Source organism: Lactuca virosa, chromosome 9 (genome assembly GCF_052849685.1).
Source record: "Lactuca virosa cultivar CGN04683 chromosome 9, Lactuca_virosa_CGN04683_v6, whole genome shotgun sequence".
Lineage (NCBI taxonomy): Eukaryota > Viridiplantae > Streptophyta > Magnoliopsida > Asterales > Asteraceae > Lactuca > Lactuca virosa.
In genome coordinates, this window is record NC_136434.1 from 72,391,940 (window position 1) to 72,411,184 (window position 19,245).

Below are 19,245 nucleotides of genomic sequence, written 5' to 3' on the forward strand. Positions count from 1 at the left end.
CTCGGCCTGGGGTAAGGTTGGGCTAGAGGGTCGGGTTCAAGTATAGTAGAACGCCTGGGGGATTGAAGGCGCACAATGTAGAACGCCTAAGGGATTGAGAAAGGGGCTAAGTTTGGTTGTAAACCAAGCTGGTTAAGAAGCTTTTTAAGAGCTTGCAATTGATCAGTTGGTAAGGTAGTTGAGGTGGAGGTGGACCGATTGGTGATGATGGAAGTAAGGAGGCGGTTAAGGTCTTGGAAGGAGGTAGGGGTTTGTCTATCAAGAAGGTTGGACTTAAGTCCATTGTATTCTTCACGAAGACCTGAAATCACAAGCATAACACAATCTTTTTCTTTAATCGGTTCACCAATGTTAGCAAGTGCATCAGAGTACTCTTGAGCACGTAAAAGATAAACGGAGGCTGTTTCATCAGGTTTCATCTCGAGTTTAAGAAGTTGTGTTTTGAGAGTATACTTTCGAGAGGATGATTAAGGAGGCATAGACTCGTTGTAAGGAAAGTCATAGATCCCTGGATGTTGTACCTTGTGCATGGGGATAGGGAGCTTCAGAGATAGTACATATCAGAAGCATACATATGTGTGCATCATTAGCTATCTAAGCGGCATAAGACTGGTTTGGACGGGGATCAGTGGTGGTGGCTTTCTGTAACACTTGGACCCATGTATTTTCCTTTTTAACCCTTGAAACAAAATTATTTTTCTGAAGGAGTCCCCACGTACGTTGGGCGTACATTTATGTATGCTTAGCGTACATGGGCGTGTTTGGAATCGGGAACCTGAGCCACATACACGGGGCGTACGTGGCCAATGCTAAAACCCTAGTTTTAGTGCATGATCCCTATTTAAGCTCACTTATGATTCTTGGACCCTCCGCCTTATCATCCTCCACTGCTTATTAACATCCCTAAAACCCTAGTTTACTATTGAGAGTGATCTTTGAGCTTGAAAGTAACTTTGGTGGTCTTTTTGGTGTGTTGCAAGAAGAAGAAGTTGGTGAGCAAGCCTTAGATGTGGTTGAGCTTCAAGATCCTGAAACTACATCATCTTAGGGAGATTTTAAAGGTAAAAATCTCATACCTTGTTTTTGCCTTTGATAGTTAGATTTAGGGTTTGCTTATGAGTTCTTTTAGGTCCATGGATTCTCTTTTGTGAGTTTAGGCAACTCCAGAAGTTTGTAAGGCTAGATCTTACTCCCTTTGGTGTGTTAAAAGCATAAAAATGATATCTTGATGATTGTTATGACACCATTCATGGATATAGGTCCTTAAAGTGAGTCTTAATGGAAAAAAAATTGGATGTTGGGCTCCTATAAGACATGCAAAGGCATAAAGTTGCCAACTTTATGCCCTAGGACCCCTTAAATGACCAAGATCTGGAAGTTGGCGAAGTGACTGGATGGATTAGGCACTTAATGGTTGAAATTGCATAACAACTCAGTACGTTGGGCGTACTAAGATGTACATCGCGCGTACTGCTTGGGATTGAAGTACGTCGAGCGTACTGGTATTATGCCGCATTTATACCCCAGTGGGCCTTTGGAAAACTTCTGGTTTTAATGTATATAAAAGTGATTATCGGATCAAACTTTTTTTTCTTTTTATTAATGATAAACATAAGGACTTTTGTGTTAATAACTTATAGGTAACCATACCAAATTTGATAAAACGTGAGCTGTTTGGTGGCAAAATATAGGGATGAGCATATGGCCCGGGGAACCGGTTGGAACCGGAACCGGAACTGGTACTGGAACTGGTCGGGCCGGGACCAGGACGATATTCGTGTGGATTTTTTGAACCGGGAATCGGTAGGAACCGGAATCGGTAGAACCGGAAAAAACCGGAATTGTATATTGCTATTTCTCGAGGACCGGTTCCAACATTGAAGATACGACAAGAACCGAGAACCGGTAGAACCGACGGTCCGGTTCGGTTCTTAATTTTGGCCGACTTTGGTTCCCGAGCCGGGTCCGGTTCCAGCCGGGCTCATCCCTAGCAAAATACATATTTTCCTAATAGTTTAGGGACTAAATGTATAAATTCTCAAATAGATGAATGCCTAATAACGGTCAAAAATCATTTATCACATGTGTATTCATGTTTTCAATTGTAGACCTAGTCTAGTCAAGTTACGTTAGTAGTGTATCCGTATATGTAGGTTTTAGTTGTACTCTACTTGTCTAAATTCCCCATGTACCTCATGTATTAAAGGGTGTGAAATTACATAATTATTCTGGTGCCCTCTGCTTTATATGGTATCAGAGCCCACCAAAATCTCTTGAATCAATCCTCCATGGCTAACAACTCTCTTCTTCTTGGCCTCGCTACCAACTCAGCACCCCTCAATTTCCAGATCCCTTCAATCAGCATCAAACTCGAAAGGGAAAATTACTCGTTATGGCGTTCCACAATCCTCTTTGCCCTAACCACCTTTGACCTAGCTGACTTCGTTCTTTCTCCCACTCCACCTGCTGCAACTATTTCTACCACCAATGGTGAAGGAATTACCACTTCCAATCCCAATCCTGAGTATACTCTATGGAAGAAGCGTGATAGTTTTGTACTTCTCTAGATCAAGTCTACCCTCTCGGAGAAGGCTCTTGCAATCGTCGCCAGGTGCTCATCCTCTCAACAAGCCTGGTCAGCCATTGACAAGACATTTCAGGCCCAAACTCGGGCTCGTCGCATGACTATGAAGGCCGATCTTCAGTCAATTTCAAAGGGTTCCTCTTCGATGCTTGAGTATGTCGAGCGTAAACGGGCCATAGCTGACTCTCTTGCTGAAAATTCATACCCAATATCAAATGAAGACCTAATTGGACACATCCTTTCGGGTCTTGATTCATCTTATGGCCCTTTTATTTTTGCTTACATGATCCATAACAATGATGACTCTGTCGATGACCTAGTGGGTATGCTGCTTCAAGAAGAGTCCCGCTTGGAACAGGAAATCACACGTCAGGCTGCCCAAAACTCAGCACCATCACCTACTGTCACCAATACGATTGCACTCAATGTCAATCGATCACAGAGGTCTACTTCCAGCTCTAATTTCTCCACTTCATCGACTTCTGGAAATCGATCCAATGACAATCGCAAACGCTCACGTCCTCAGTGCCAGTTATGTAACAAACCGGGACACGAAGCAATTGACTGTTGGCAACGCAACAACCAAACAGACTATCCTTCCCGAAGGCCCAATCCTCGGTTCAACTCTCATCAAGCAAATTTCATTCAACACCACAGTCCATCTTCAGTTGTTGATCCAGCCTGGTACTTTGACACAGGTGCCACAAATCATGCTACACCCGACATTCAGAAGCTTCAAATCACTGAGCCATACAATGGGACCGACAAGCTACAAGTTGGGAATGGTAATGATCTTCCTATTTCTCATCTTGGTTCATCATCTTTGCATAAACTTAACTTGCCATCTGTCCTTGTGGTCCCTCGGCTTACTAAAAATCTCATTAGTGTCTCAAAACTCACATCTGATAATAATGTGTATATGGAGTTCTGGCCTTCTCACTATACTATCAAGTCTTTGCAGGGACACACACTCCTTCAAGGGGACGTTGATCAGGGTCTTTATCGCATCCCTCACTTCACCAATAAATCCAAATGTACCATGGCCCTTTCTGGAGTTCGCACCACTCTCCATGGATGGCACAAACGGCTAACTCACCCTCATGCTCCGTTACTTAGACAACTTTTGTCTCGCCATAAACTTCCTATTTCTTCACAGCACTTCCCTAATGTTTGTGAACCTTGTCAGTTAGGCAAGAGTCATCGGTGTCCTTTTACTCACAAGCATGTTTCATCTTTGCAACCTTTTGAATTAATGTACTCAGATGTTTGGGGACCATCCCCACATTTTTCAATAAATGGCAACCGATATTTTGTGTTATTTGTGGATGATTGTACCAAATTTATATGGATATACTTTTTGTCCCATAAATCTCAAGTTTTTGATACCTTTATTCAATTTCGAACTATGATTCAAACTCAATTCAACCGTCCCATCAAAAGCTTACAAACCGATTGGGGTGGTGAATATCGAAATGTTTCAAATTTCTTGACCACTCATGGAATCCTCCATCGTGTCTCATGCCCTCACACACATGAGCAAAATGGTGCGGTTGAATGTCGAAATCGCATCATCATTGAAAAAGGTCTTACTCTTTTAGCTCAATCATCCCTCCCACATGAATTTTGGGAACATGCCTTTAAAACGGCTACATATCTGCACAATCGGACCATTACACCTGTTTTAAATTACCTGTCCCCATACCAAAAACTTTATTCTAAGATTCCTGATTATACATCTCTTAAAACTTTTGGGTGCTTATGCTATCCATTCTTACGTCCCTATAATCACCATAAAATCGACTTCCGCTCACTTCCTTGTGTTTTCATTGGCTACAGCCCCACTCATAAAGGCTACATGTGCTATCATCCCTCATCCAAAAGACTGTACATTGCCCGTCATGTGATCTTCAATGAAGAAATATTTCCTTATTCCCAGCCTTCCAACCTATCAACTTCTACTGTCTCTTCCGCCCAGTCCAAGTCTGTTGACATTGGCCCAACCCTTGTAGCCCAAATCCCACCAATACCCTCTGGCCCAACTCCCACCAATACACCCCCACTATTGTTGGATTAGTGTCTAAGTCCGTAACTATATTTGGTATGTACTTGACCCGAGTGTGCATGGTCCTTTTGGGTTGCCTTCACCAAAGCAACTTGACAAGGTAATTTGATATGAGAGAGAAGATATTATGGTTTATTAATATATTATAAGAATAATATATTAAAGGAGAAATCATATTTATTTAATTAGTATTAGTCATAAATTAATTAGGAATTAATTTGGTGACTAAAAGAGATTAATTAAATAAAGGGGTATAAACTGTCAAATGTGTGATAGTTGAGTTTTGGGCTGGGAAACCTTATGGACTAAGGGGGAACGAAATTATGATGAGGGATCATCATATTTTCGTCCAAGGGCCTCATTCCAGAAGGTTCCTTGGGCTGCTTGGTGGCTAAGCTATCCATTAGGGTTTAGACTGAAACCCTAGCACCCTACAGTATAAATAGATGCCCTATGCTTCAATTTTAGGCCACTTGATTCCAAGGGAAACCCTAGGGCCGAAATTAACATCCTTCCCCTCTCTCTCTTAATTGCCTTCTTGCTTCAAGGTGTTTGTGAGCCATTAGAGGCACTACAATTGTGGTGCTTGCTTTCAAAAGTTCAAGAGATCAAGGAAACTAGTTGTTATTGCAATATAACAACAAAGGTATGTCTTCTACACTTCTATATGATTTTCGAAAATTATAGAAGCATGCTAGGGTTTATTTTGTGTTCATATAGTTGTATGTCTTATAGTGAAAACATAGATCCAATTAGGGTTGCATGCACACATAGGATTGTTTGTATAAAACCTATCAGTGGTATCAGAGCCTTTGGTTTTTGTTTTCAATTTGATTTGATACATATTATGAATTTGACAAATTAGGGTTTATGGCAAGTAAACCCTAAGGCTTGGTGGTTTTCGAAAATAGGGTTATGAAACCCTAGTTGGCGATTTTTTGTAGGGTTCTTAAACTTTTTTGCCTAGCCTCCAAATTTCGAAATTAGGGTTATGAAACCCTAGGGATTTCGAAAATCCCTTGCCCCCCCAAGACAAGATCCCAAAATTTTAGGGATTTGGATAATGCCATCTTTGTGATTATCAACTTAATTGTTTAAACTAGATAATTGAAGATCTTGAATTATCCTTTCCATAAATTTCGAAATCTAGGGGATAAAAAGGATTAGGATAAATTAATTGTTTAATTTTATGATAATCCTTCATGATTTAATAATTTAAATTAATTGTTTAATTTTGATAATTATTAAATCAAAGATTTTTGGTGTTTAAAATTTTAAATTAAATTGTCTAATTTTCGAAAATTTTAAATGCAACAAAGACACTAGTATTTTAAAATGTTTTAAAATACACCCTTATACAATTATGATATTATAAGATTAATTATTATATATATATGTATAAGAATAAGCTAGTCTTATCGCTAGTAGGCCTCATTCACGAAGCCAGTCTATAAGGTGGGTATAAGGTTGCTGCCTATAAAATGGCGCTTAATGGATGTACACTCACATCTACCGCTTGCTTGACTGGTGGAGGGTCGTTAGCCGAACGGATAGGATAGGGCACTTAATTCCTCATTATAAGTATAATGGAAATATTAAAGTAACTACATTGTTTTACAAATTCCCACTCTTAGTTACTTTAGGGTAAAATGTGAAAATGATGCTATTCCATGGAATTACACTTTGTACCCCTGTCAAACGTTAGTGGAGCGTGCGTGGTTAACCAGCACACTAATTTGGGATTGACATTGGTGACAAAGGGTGGCTCGATGTCTTATCATAGATCAATGGAGCGTGCGTGGCTAACCAGCACATTGATTAGGTGATGAAGACATTGAGTGTACCATGATGATTCGCATGGTTATTCACAAACTTGTTTGCGATCCTCGGCATCCCAGTCGCAAATTTGAAGTGCATATCGAGATTTAAACATGCCATTGAAATGTTCAATGAATCTCAAAAGAAATCTAGGAATTTTCAAATACATTTAAAACTTAACCTCTTTCGTTTTTCATGGTGAAAATTAGTGAATCGTCATTCACTTACCTTCAAATTATTTACTTTTAGATTACGGCATCCCTTTTCTAAGTTGTAAATAATGTTGTTGGATCCTAGCCCTAATTTCTCATGTGGGTGTTTAATTAGGGATTCATTCTAATCAAACTTTGTTCCTTTCTATTTCAGATGTCAAACGCAAACGCAAACAACAACACTTCTGGGTCATTCTCGTTGATGAACCTGTGTCAAAAAGTGACATTTGATGGCTCGAACTTCAACGAGTGGATGAGATACATTCTCATGATAACTCGTTATGAGGACAAAGAATATGTCCTAGACGAGAAGCTTGAAAGGATCAACCCAGAAGAAGCTACTCCTGAAGAGATGGCCGCCTTTGAGGCCCACGAGCGTGATGCAACGAAAGTTCATTGCATCATGTTGGCCACCATGAACCTCGAACTCCAAAAGTCCTATGAGGACATGTATCCATATGAGATGCATCAAGATTTGCTGGACAGGTACCACCAGAGCGCGAGGCAAGAGCGCTATGAGATCATCACCAACATGATCACCGCTAAGATGGGGAGTGGAGAATCCCTAACTGCTCATTTGCAAAGAATGCAAAGATATGTTGATCGTCTTCTCAAACTTAATGTTAAGTTTGATGAGGATTTGGCTATCGACATCATCCTCCACTCCTTGCCTTCCTGCTACAGCCAGTTCAGAATGACCTACCACATGAATAAGGAAGAGGTCACCCTAAGTAAGCTTCAAGGGCTCCTGAGGACAGCTGAGAGCAACCTCAAGGACAAATCTGTTGCATCATCCTCTACTGTAGCTGCTCCTGTGTTGGCAATTGGCCAAGGAAAGGGAAAGAAGAGGAAGGCTCCTTACAAGAGCCACCATAAGGGTAAGACCCAAGATGGTTCCTCTTCTAGTGGGACCAAAGCAGGTTCTATTAAGCCCTCTTCTGACCCCAAGGAAGCAGAGTGCTTCTACTGCCACCAGAAGGGCCACTGGAAACGAAGCTGCCCTAAATATCTGCAAGATATTAAGGATGGGAAGATAAAGCCCACCTTTGCAGGTATGTATTTAATTAAATCTAATAACTCATCATTTGCTACTTCATGGGTTCTTGATACAGGGTGTGGTTACCACATTTGTTCTGATATGCAGGGCCTAAAAAGAAGTAGGGAAGTGGAGCATGGAAGGATAAGCTTGATCATAGGAAACAAGAAGTCTTCACCAGTAACCAAGATCGGAGTTTATTCCTTAGTGTTGAGTAATGGGTTAGGACTAGATTTAAATAATTGTTGCTATTCGCCAGATATGGCAAGGAACATCATTTCTTTTCATGGTTTGTTTAGACAAGGTTTCAGATATTCATTTGATAATAGTAATGGTTCTATTAATGCTTATTTGAATGGTGTCTTTTATTTCAATGCATTACCTTGTAATGGGATTTATGAATCTGTGTTAGTTATTGACAATTTAGGAAATGATGTTTTGAATATTGATTCGTCCACAAGTTTGGACAAAGCATGCTTGTGGCATTGTCGCCTTGGCCATGTGAACAAGAAACGCATAGCCCAACTCCAAAAGGATGGAGTCTTGGAGTCTTTCGACCTTAGGGACGATGACGTGTGTGAGTCTTGTTTACTTGGGAAGATGACTAAGTCACCCTTTACTGGCACATGTGAAAGGGGTGAGGGTGTATTGGATCTCATACACACAGATGTATGTGGACCCTTTAGATCCACCACAAGGGACGCTTGTCGCTTCTACGTGACTTTTACAGATGATTATAGCAGATATGGATATATCTACTTAATCAAGCAGAAGTCAGAAACCTTTGAAAAATTCAAAGAGTTCAATAATGAAGTAGAGAATCAGTTGGGCAGGAAAATCAAGATGCTTCGATCTGATCGAGGGGGAGAGTACCTAAGTCTTGAGTTTCACGACTATCTGAAAGAGTGTGTAATAGTTTCACAATTGACGCCTCCTAGAACGCCACAATTGAATGGTGTGGCTGAGAGACGTAATCGAACCTTGTTGGACATGGTTCGCTCTATGATGAGTCGTGCTTCGTTACCAATCTCATTCTGGGGGTATGCCTTGGAGACTGCCGCCCATATCCTTAACTTAGTTCCCACCAAGAAGGTTACCAAAACACCTCACGAGATGTGGACAGGGAAAGCTCCCTCGTTAGCACATATCAAGGTTTGGGGTTGTGAAGCTTTCGTAAGACGAGAGACTCACGACAAGCTAGAACCTCGTAGTGAGAAGTGTTATTTCATCGGCTATCCACAGAAGTCTTTTGGTTATCTCTTCTATAGACCAAATGAGAATGTTGTCTTTGTTGCTAGGAGAGGGGTTTTCAGAGAAAGAGAACTCATAAGCCAAGAAGACAGTGGGAGTCAAATTGACCTTGAAGAGCTTCAAGAGTCAGGAGAAGAAGGAACCTCTGACACTGGCATGCAACCTGAGGAGGAAACTCCTGTTGAACCTATTGACCAGTCCTTACCTCTTAGACGTTCAAGTAGAGTTATTGTTCCACCCCAGTTTTATGGTTTCCATATTACTACTGACGGGGATACGTTTATTAGTGATAGTACACTAGTGAATCTGGACGAACCTAACAGCTACAAGGAATCCATGGCAGGCCCAGAGTCTGCTAAATGGAAAGAGGCAATGGACAGCGAGATTCAGTCCATGTATGACAACCAAGTTTGGAATTTGGTTGATAATGTACCAGGTCGTAAGACAGTCGGGTGCAAGTGGATCTTCAAGAAGAAGACAGACATGGATGGGAAAGTGCACACTTATAAAGCGCGATTGGTCGCGAAGGGCTTTACTCAAACTCCTGGAGTTGACTATGATGAGACCTTCTCACCAGTTGCGAAAATAAAGTCTATTAGGGTAATGCTTGCAATAGCTGCGTTTCATGATTATGAAATCTGGCAGATGGACGTAAAAACCGCTTTCCTAAATGGGAAGCTGGCTGAGGATGTTTACATGAATCAGCCAGAGGGTTTTGTCAATGCGAAGCATCCAAATAGAGTGTGCAAGCTTGAGAAATCCATTTATGGATTAAAACAAGCATCTCGCAGGTGGAATCTTTGTTTTGACGAGAAGGTCAAAGAGTTTGGTTTTCTGCGAAATGAAGATGAGTCATGTGTATATGTCAAGGCCAGTGGGAGTATAGTGAGCTTCCTCGTATTGTATGTCGATGACATACTACTCATAGGAAACGACATCCCAACATTGCAGGAGGTCAAGTCCTGGCTTGGGAAGTGTTTCGCTATGAAGGACCTCGGAGAGGCTGCATATATTCTGGGAATAAGGATAGTGAGAGACAGAAGCAAGAGACTGATAGGACTTAGTCAGGATACATACTTGGAGAAGGTACTAAAACGTTTTAGTATGGAAAATTCCAAGAAAGGGGAGTTACCAATCCAATGCAATACCAAACTGAGTAAGACTCAGAGCCCGAGTACAGAGGCATAGATAGCTGATATGAGCCGAGTACCTTACGCTTCCGCAGTTGGCTCGATTATGTACGCTATGACTTGTACTCGCCCTGATGTGGCTTTCGCTTTGAGCATGGTCAGCAGATATCAAGGGAACCCTGGTAGGGCACATTGGATTGCTGTCAAGAATATTCTTAAGTACCTACGAAGGACCAAGGAATGGTTTCTAGTCTTCGGTGGGAGTGATGACTTAAGGGTGCGAGGGTACAGTGACGCTAGTTTCCAGACAGATCGGGATAATTACCGATCACAGTCGGGCTGGGTCTTTATCCTAAATGGAGGAGCAGTGACTTGGAAAAGTTCCAAGCAAGAAACTGTAGCTGATTCAACGTGCGAATCAGAGTACATTGCGGCGAGCGAGGCGTCAAAGGAGGCTATATGGTTGAAGAACTTCATTGGAGACCTTGGAGTTGTGCCATCCATAAAGGAGCCCATGGAAATTTTCTGTGATAATGAAGGAGCGGTTGCCTTAACCAAGGAACCAAGGGATCATGGCAGATCTCGACATATCGACAGGAAATACCATTTTATTAGACATCGGGTAGAAGAGGGACTCCTCGTTGTGAAGAGGGTATCGTCAGAAGATAACCCAGCAGATCCCCTCACGAAGGGACTGAGTAGGGTTAAACATTTGCAGCACGCTAGGAGCGTAGGGCTGAAGGACGATATTAGTTTAGATTAGATAGGTAGGAAACTTGTAATGGATGATCATGTATTCAACATTTGATGATTAAATAAAGGTGTGTTATTTATAAGAAAGCTTCTATCTTGTGTTGATTATTTATCTATTGTTTCAATTTTGCATGTTTTGACTTCCTGAATAATAAGATTATTCGAACAGTCCACAATCGTTCATATGTTGGAAGTAGATATGAAGGAAGATTGTCATAAATTTGTTTGTAGATTGTCTGAAAAGTTTTAGACATAGCAAAGGTTTGCTGCAAAGTTTATGAGTGCTTATGAAATTTGTATTGAGCATTGGAATAGACCCACACTTGCTGGTATCACTTCATGAATGTTATCACAAGTGATCGCAAGATGATAATATCATATAATCTTTAAACCTAGAGATATGGTTATTGTTTGCTGGTTGATTATACATTGATAATGCGAAAACGCATCAGTAACTTGATGTTATAAAACGCATTATTGTGTGTGGTTTAACTAGTAAATGATAAAGGCATATTAGTCGACGTTTTTCTGTTCCTTTTATTCTATGAGAATAAAAGCGATATCTTGGCCACTTGATGATTTGGTTTGACTTATGTGCCGGGCCCGGTCAGGATGAAGTTGATGTGTTCAACTGAGTTCTATGTCGAACAAATTAGAGATCAAGAAATAAAATGCTAAACAATAAGTATTATTAGCATGATATCTAGAACAGAGGATTATACGATCCCTTATCTGAAGGACAGATTATTGGTCAGAGTTGACAGCGATTATTGAAAGCTACGATTGCTAATCGGATACGGAAGTCATATGTGAGATGTGGTTACTAGACTTATCCAAGTGGGAGACTGTTGGATTAGTGTCTAAGTCCGTAACTATATTTGGTATGTACTTGACCCGAGTGTGCATGGTCCTTTTGGGTTGCCTTCACCAAAGCAACTTGACAAGGTAATTTGATATGAGAGAGAAGATATTATGGTTTATTAATATATTATAAGAATAATATATTAAAGGAGAAATCATATTTATTTAATTAGTATTAGTCATAAATTAATTAGGAATTAATTTGGTGACTAAAAGAGATTAATTAAATAAAGGGGTATAAACTGTCAAATGTGTGATAGTTGAGTTTTGGGCTGGGAAACCTTATGGACTAAGGGGGAACGAAATTATGATGAGGGATCATCATATTTTCGTCCAAGGGCCTCATTCCAGAAGGTTCCTTGGGCTGCTTGGTGGCTAAGCTATCCATTAGGGTTTAGACTGAAACCCTAGCACCCTACAGTATAAATAGATGCCCTATGCTTCAATTTTAGGCCACTTGATTCCAAGGGAAACCCTAGGGCCGAAATTAACATCCTTCCCCTCTCTCTCTTAATTGCCTTCTTGCTTCAAGGTGTTTGTGAGCCATTAGAGGCACTACAATTGTGGTGCTTGCTTTCAAAAGTTCAAGAGATCAAGGAAACTAGTTGTTATTGCAATATAACAACAAAGGTATGTCTTCTACACTTCTATATGATTTTCGAAAATTATAGAAGCATGCTAGGGTTTATTTTGTGTTCATATAGTTGTATGTCTTATAGTGAAAACATAGATCCAATTAGGGTTGCATGCACACATAGGATTGTTTGTATAAAACCTATCAACTATTTCTCTCCCTAATTCGTCCCCTCCATCTCCGGCTCCATCATCCCCCTCTACAGGCCCTAGTTATCGACACTCAACAATAAGCTCTCGTGCTCGTCAATCTTCTTCTATCCCTTCCCATTTTCGCCAAGCCGAAAACAATCAACATCACATGGTTACAAGAGCTCAAACAAATTCGTTAAAACCTAAGGCTTTCACTTCTGTCTCCACAACCTTGATTCACGAACCCCATAACTTTAGTCAAGCCATAAAACACAAATGTTGGCAAGAGGCTATGCAAATTGAATATGATGCCCTAATGAGAAATAAGACATGGTACCTTGTCCCATGTCCTCCTAATGTCAATATTGTAGGTTGCAAATGGCTTTACAGGATAAAGAAACACTGGGATGGCACAATTGAAAGATACAAGGCCCGATTGGTTGCTCAAGGGTTTAGTCAAGAAGCGGGTGTTGATTACTTTGATACCTTCAGTCCGGTTATCAAACCTACAACCATTCGTTTGGTTTTATCTCTTGCTATTTCTAAGGGCTGGTGTATTCGTCAACTGGATATCAATAATGTGTTTCTCAATGGTGATTTACATGAAGTTGTTTACATGCGACAACCAAGAGGCTTTGAAGATCATACAAAACCAACACATGTATGCCCCCTCACTAAAGCTCTTTATGGCCTTAAACAAGCGCCAAGATCCTGGTTTACCAAACTCAAGTCGTATCTAACCGAGCATGGCTTTCGCACGTGCCACTCAGACACCTCCCTCTTCGTGCACAAATCATGATTGGTTGTCATTTACATACTTGTGTATGTTGACGACCTCATCATCACAGGAACAGATGTGCATCTCATACAGCGATTCATTCAGCAACTACATTCTACATTTGCACTCAAAGATTTGGGAGATCTTCATTATTTCTTGGGGATTACAATCACCCGCACTACATCTGGCCTTACACTCAGTCAAGAAGGATATCTTCGTGATATTCTTGATCGGAGTCACATGTCCTCTGCCACTCCCATCTCCACTCCCGCTGATGCAAATTCCAAACTTACTCGTTATGGTGACCCATTTGCTGATCCAAAACTTTACAGACAGGTTGTTGGCTCGCTTCAATACGCCACCATCACTCGTCCAGACATTACTTTTGCGGTCAATCGGGTTTGCCAATATATGCATGCCCCCACTACCCTTCATTGGCAAGCAGTAAAAAGGATCTTGCGTTATCTACAAGGCACTATCACTCATTGCTTACACTTCTCTCCAACTACCAAGACTTCTCTTCTAGCTTTTTCTGATACTGGATGGATATCTGATGCTGATGATAGTCGATCACAATATGGATTTGCTATATATCAATCTCATAAGTTGGACATCCCGCAAACAAAAGGTAGTTGCTCGCTCAAGTACTGAGGCTGAATACAGAGCATTGGCATACACAGCTGCTGAATTAATTTGGCTCAAGCAACTACTCTTTGAACTTCATGCGCCAATTACTTGTGCTCCTCTAATCCTATGTGACAATGTTGGCACGATCTTCATGACTTAAAATCCAATTATTCGCACCAGATCCAAGCATATTGCCCTTGACTTTCATTTTGTCAAAGAACAGGTTGAAGCAAAAGAACTCCACATTAGTCATGTCTTATCAGTTGACCAACATGCAGATATATTTACCAAAACTCTTCACAAAGACCAGTTCCGTTCATTATGTACCAAGCTCCAAGTTCGTCCCTCACATGAGCTTGCCGGGGGTAATAACGGTCAAAAATCATTTATCACATGTGTATTCATGTTTTCAATTGTAGACCTAGTCTAGTCAAGTTACCTTAGTAGTGTATCCGTATATGTAGGTTTCAGCTGTACTCTACTTGTATAAATTCCCCATGTACCTCATGTATTGAAGGGTGTGAAATTACATAATCATTCTGGTGCCCTCTGCTTTATAATGCCCATCCTGTTTTTCCCACCACCCAACAGTTCTCAAGAACCTGCGCAAAATGAACGCTCTCCTCCTCCCTCCACCCTTATCCACCACCAACCGCTTCCTCCGCCACCGGAACCTCTACCAACCACTGCCACAATCGCTCTCCTCCTCTACCTTTCACATAAGCCACTCACATCTCCGTGCATCACCCTCCTTTTCCTCTTCCCCCTTCTTATCCGAAGATGACACGATTACACAAGATGCCGTCGTTTCCCTCTACCCCCACCGCAGGTACGACTTCTCTCCCCTCCTCCAGTTCCTCTCCACCTACAATTCGGACTCCGAAACATCCGATTCCAACTCACCCACGTCACTCGACCAGACCGAGCTACGGCTCGCTGAGTCATACCGAGTAGTCCCAGGTCCACTATGGCACTCCCTTCTCAAATTCCTGACATCTTCTTCAACATCCTCTTTCGAAATCGCATACGCCCTCGTTACTTGGCTCCAGAAGCATAATCTCTGTTTCTCATATGAACTGCTCTACTCAATTTTAATCCATGCCCTCGGACGCTCCAAGAAGCTATACGAAGCTTTTTTGTTATCTCAGAAACAAACGATGACTCCCATTACGTATAATGCACTGATTGGTGCATGCGCGCGTAACGATGAGTTGGAGAAAGCCATCAATTTGATGAACAGGATGCGGCGGGAAGGTTACCAATCAGATTTTGTGAATTACAGCTTAATTATTCAGTCTTTAGTTCGTAGTAATAAAATTGATTCAGTGTTGTTGGAGAAATTGTACGCTGAAATGATATCAGATGCTATCGAGCTAGATGGGCAATTGTTGAATGATATAGTTTTAGGGTTTGCTAAATCAGGTGATGTCGATAGAGCTATGTACTTCTTAGGTGTGATTCAAGGGAAAGGGATGAACCCAAGAACCTCCACTGTCGTCTCTTTGATTTTGCAGTTGGGGAATTTGGGTAGAGCCGAGGAGGCGGAAGCCATTTTTGAAGAAATTAAAGAAGGTGGAGTGATACCCAGAACCAGAGCTTACAATGCTGTGTTAAAAGGGTATGTTAAAAATGGTAGCTTGAAAGATGCAGAGTCAATAGTAAGTGAAATGGAGAAAAATGGGGTTTCACCTGATGATCATACATATAGCCTTTTGATTGATGCATATGGGAACGTGGGTAGATGGGAAAGTGCAAGAATCGTGTTGAAAGAGATGGAATCCAACAATGTAAAGCCAAACTCATTAGTTTTCAGTAGGATTTTAGCAAGTTATCGTGACAGAGGTGAGTGGCAAAAAACATTTAAAGTATTAAAAGAGATGCAGAAATGTGGAGTAAAGCCAGATAGACAATTCTATAACGTTATGATCGATACATTTGGAAAATACAATATCCTTGATCATGTAATGGCAACAGTGGAACGAATGAAAGTTGATGGGATTGAGCCAGATACTGTAACAATGAACACACTCATAGATTGTTACTGTAAATCAGGGGATCACAAGAAAGCAGAGAACCTGTTCGATGAAATGCAGCAAAGAGGGTGTTTACCTTGTACAACCACTTATAACATAATGATCAATTCATTTGGGCAACAGGAGAAATGGGTTGATGTTAAACACTTGTTGGGAAAGATGCAGAGTGAAGGTTTGTTGCCAAATGTTGTTACTTATACTACACTGATTGATGTATATGGAAAATCAGGGAGATATACAGATGCAATTGAGTGCTTAGAGGTGATGAAGTCTGCTGGTTTGAAGCCATCATTGACCATGTATAACGCCTTGATTAATGCCTATGCACAAAGGGTATGCTCTCATCTTCCTCACTTAAATAGCAAGTTTCTTGAAAATTTTAAGTTGATGTAATTGATGTTATGAAACAGGGTTTATCAAATCAAGCAGCTAATACGTTTAGGATCATGACAAGTGATGGTTTGAAGCCGAGTAATTTAGCTCTAAATGCATTAATCAATGCATTTGGTGAAGATAGAAGAGATGTTGAAGCCTTTGCAGTTTTACAATACATGAAAGAAAATGTAAGTGAAAAATTTGTAACTCCAAGAATCATATGTTTTTTTAAAACTTATAACCGTTTTATTGTTTCCAATTACAGAGTGTGAAACCGGATGTTGTCACATACACTACTCTAATGAAAGCTTTAATTCGCGTGGAGAAATTTAGTGAGGTATGTAAATTGTAATGTAGCTAAAAAAAACGTTATTTTACTAAAAAAAAGTGTATGACATAATTTTTTTTTTCAGGTTCCACGTGTATATGAGGAAATGGTATCATATGGGTGCACTCCAGATGGGAAAGCTAGGGCTACACTAAGGTCTGCTTTGAGGTACATGAGAAAGACTCTTGAGTCTTGAATCATATAGTAGAAACCTTAAACGGGTCAAAAGTACTAGGTCAGCTAACAGAAAAACCTCAGACTTAATCACATGTGACACGAGGTTAGTTTCACAGAATCTTCGCTTGTTAAATTAAATTAAAACACGGCTTTTTACATGTTTAAAATTTTCGTACTTTGTGTTGGACAGGTATATATATCGACTTTTAAGGATGTGAGCTCATGGGTCGTTTAAAATGATGTGAAGGAGTGAATTATACAAAAATTTGGGTACTTTGTATTGAACACCATGATGCATACGAGGTTTGTGTACTTTTGTGTTATATTTGCACATACCAAGGTTTTAGTGTAATCATGTAAATGTACACTAGTTACAAGATATAACGTTTTACTAGTTAACAATGATTATAAGATATTGGCGATATTGATTGTGTTGACTAAATGAATGAGCAAAAAACAAAGAAAGACACTTTTTCTAATTAGCATATTTTAATGAGGATTGGTAAAACTAAAATACAGAATAACACATCCAATTAAAGAGAAGCACGAAACAAGAATAATAGGTATATAAATAAAGATGACATACACATAGAGTTTAGCTTCAGTTGTTCATCTCTAGAGGACTCGGATCAAGTGATGCAAACTCCAAAAGCTCGAAATTATGTTTCAAGATATTGATTTCATGTTCATCCATAGACACCCAAGCTTCTATCCCTTCACCACATCTCGTGTCAATCAAAATGATAAGATTCATAAAAACCGGACTACCATCAGAAACACTCCCACACACCCACATCGGCTTCCCCCAACCAAAATCCACCTCATAAAACCCCATCTTACACCAACTCGTAAACCCAACATGATCCCCACAATCTTTCAACCTTTTTAAACAATCTTCCATCATTTCTCTCCCTTTGTCACCTTGTAGTTCCTTCACAAACTCACTATCGATTCTCGACACCCCATCGTGTACTTTTCCAACCAGGTTTCCTAATTCGATTTCAGACTCGGTTTTACATTCCGCATCCGCTATCCAAATCAAGTTCCCGATGGAATTTTCTAATGGAAATGACGATAATACCCTTTTGCGAAGGTTCACGACATGGCTTAACAAAGATGGTTTCCAAGAACCGGTCTTTTCTTCTGATGCAGCCATCACACATTTCCATAGCAAACCCGAAACGACCTCAACACGTGTAGGATCTTTCACTCTCACCCCATTTGCCATTGTCTTTTCCTTGAGAGCATCGAGTTTTGATGAACTGAAAACGAATCTTTTCGTACTACATTTACCCATCTTGAACAACGATTTCCACATCACCATTGATGAATCTTTGAGCCATAAATCTTTTGCGGGAAATAAAGAGCTCGTGTTCATGTTTGGTTGCACAACTTCTTTCAACCCACAACAAGTCCCGGCCCACCCTCTTAGGAAAGTACTCAAGGCAGCACCATCAAGAATCTTGTGTGAAATACACAAACCAATAGCGATTCCACCACACTCAAAAATGTTAACTTGAATGTTACTCACATGACTTCCTTCATTGCTCCCATTGAAACTAGGCTCACATGGAAGAAACCGATTGATCAGATCGAAATCAGGATGTTTCAAGAACTCTTCGAGAGAAGCATCCACACGAGCCACTGCAAAGTAAGCACCAATGTCTGTGCAATCGATAGAAAGGTCATCCTTTATTGTCCCAGCTAAAGGGTAGAATCGTGTTAATGTATTGGATAGCGAATTCTTTAAAGATTTCAACTTTTCTTGGACTTCAAGATCACTGGTGTGATCTTGATCATTTGGGTAGAGTATAGTATGAGGGGTGCGTAAGGGGCAGGAATGAGTTGATCCAAGATGGAAAGATTGAATGATTTAAGGTGTGGTGGTGTTGGGGAAGATGGTTTTATATGCTCTCTCAGAATGATCTCGACCCTTGTCATATTGGCTTTGTAGTGTTTAGAAACGTAAGCCTTCAACAAATTTAATCAAAATAGTTTTGATTAACAAAAAAACTTGTAGAACACTTTTATTTTGTATACAAAGAACACGACCGAACTTTTATCACCAAACAAATACACAGAAGTGAACCTTATTGATTACAAGACTAGAACTATAAGATTACAAAGAAAAAAACTTAGGTGGGTATCTTTAATGGAAGACGAATTCTCTCAAATGCTCAACAAAATATCTAGTCCTTGACCATAATGAGAGACATAAATGTCAATACTCTACTTTGTTTATACTTAATCCGGATCAGGTAACACTCTACTTTTCCAACTTTGACAGGCTTCCACTGCTAGCCCTCCATTTTTGTAGCTTTACTTCAAGTCCTCAGCTTTCTAACTTGCCAAACCCAGTCCTCCAACTTTCAGCACCTTTACTTAAAGATCTCATAAACGTTCTATCCATGTTAAATGATAATGATATATTTATTATTAATAACATATATTTATC

General features: G+C 40.3%; 1 protein-coding gene and 1 pseudogene across 1 annotated transcript; one reads left to right on the top strand and one right to left on the bottom strand.

The window, feature by feature from the left end:
• The first annotated feature begins 14,403 nt into the window (after nt 1–14,403).
• On the top strand, nt 14,404–17,212 carry LOC145137779 (uncharacterized). Its single transcript, XM_079071918.1, has 5 exons — nt 14,404–16,243; nt 16,321–16,473; nt 16,551–16,622; nt 16,699–16,893; nt 16,981–17,212. Exons 1-4 carry the CDS (start codon nt 14,489–14,491, stop codon nt 16,807–16,809), a joined length of 2,091 nt encoding a protein of 696 aa, XP_078928044.1. The 5' UTR covers nt 14,404–14,488; the 3' UTR covers nt 16,810–16,893; nt 16,981–17,212.
• Nucleotides 17,213–17,260: 48 nt separating this feature from the next.
• On the bottom strand, nt 17,261–18,731 carry LOC145137780 (epi-neemfruitin B 7-O-acetyltransferse L7AT pseudogene; annotated as a pseudogene).
• Between the last annotated feature and the right edge of the window lie 514 nt (nt 18,732–19,245).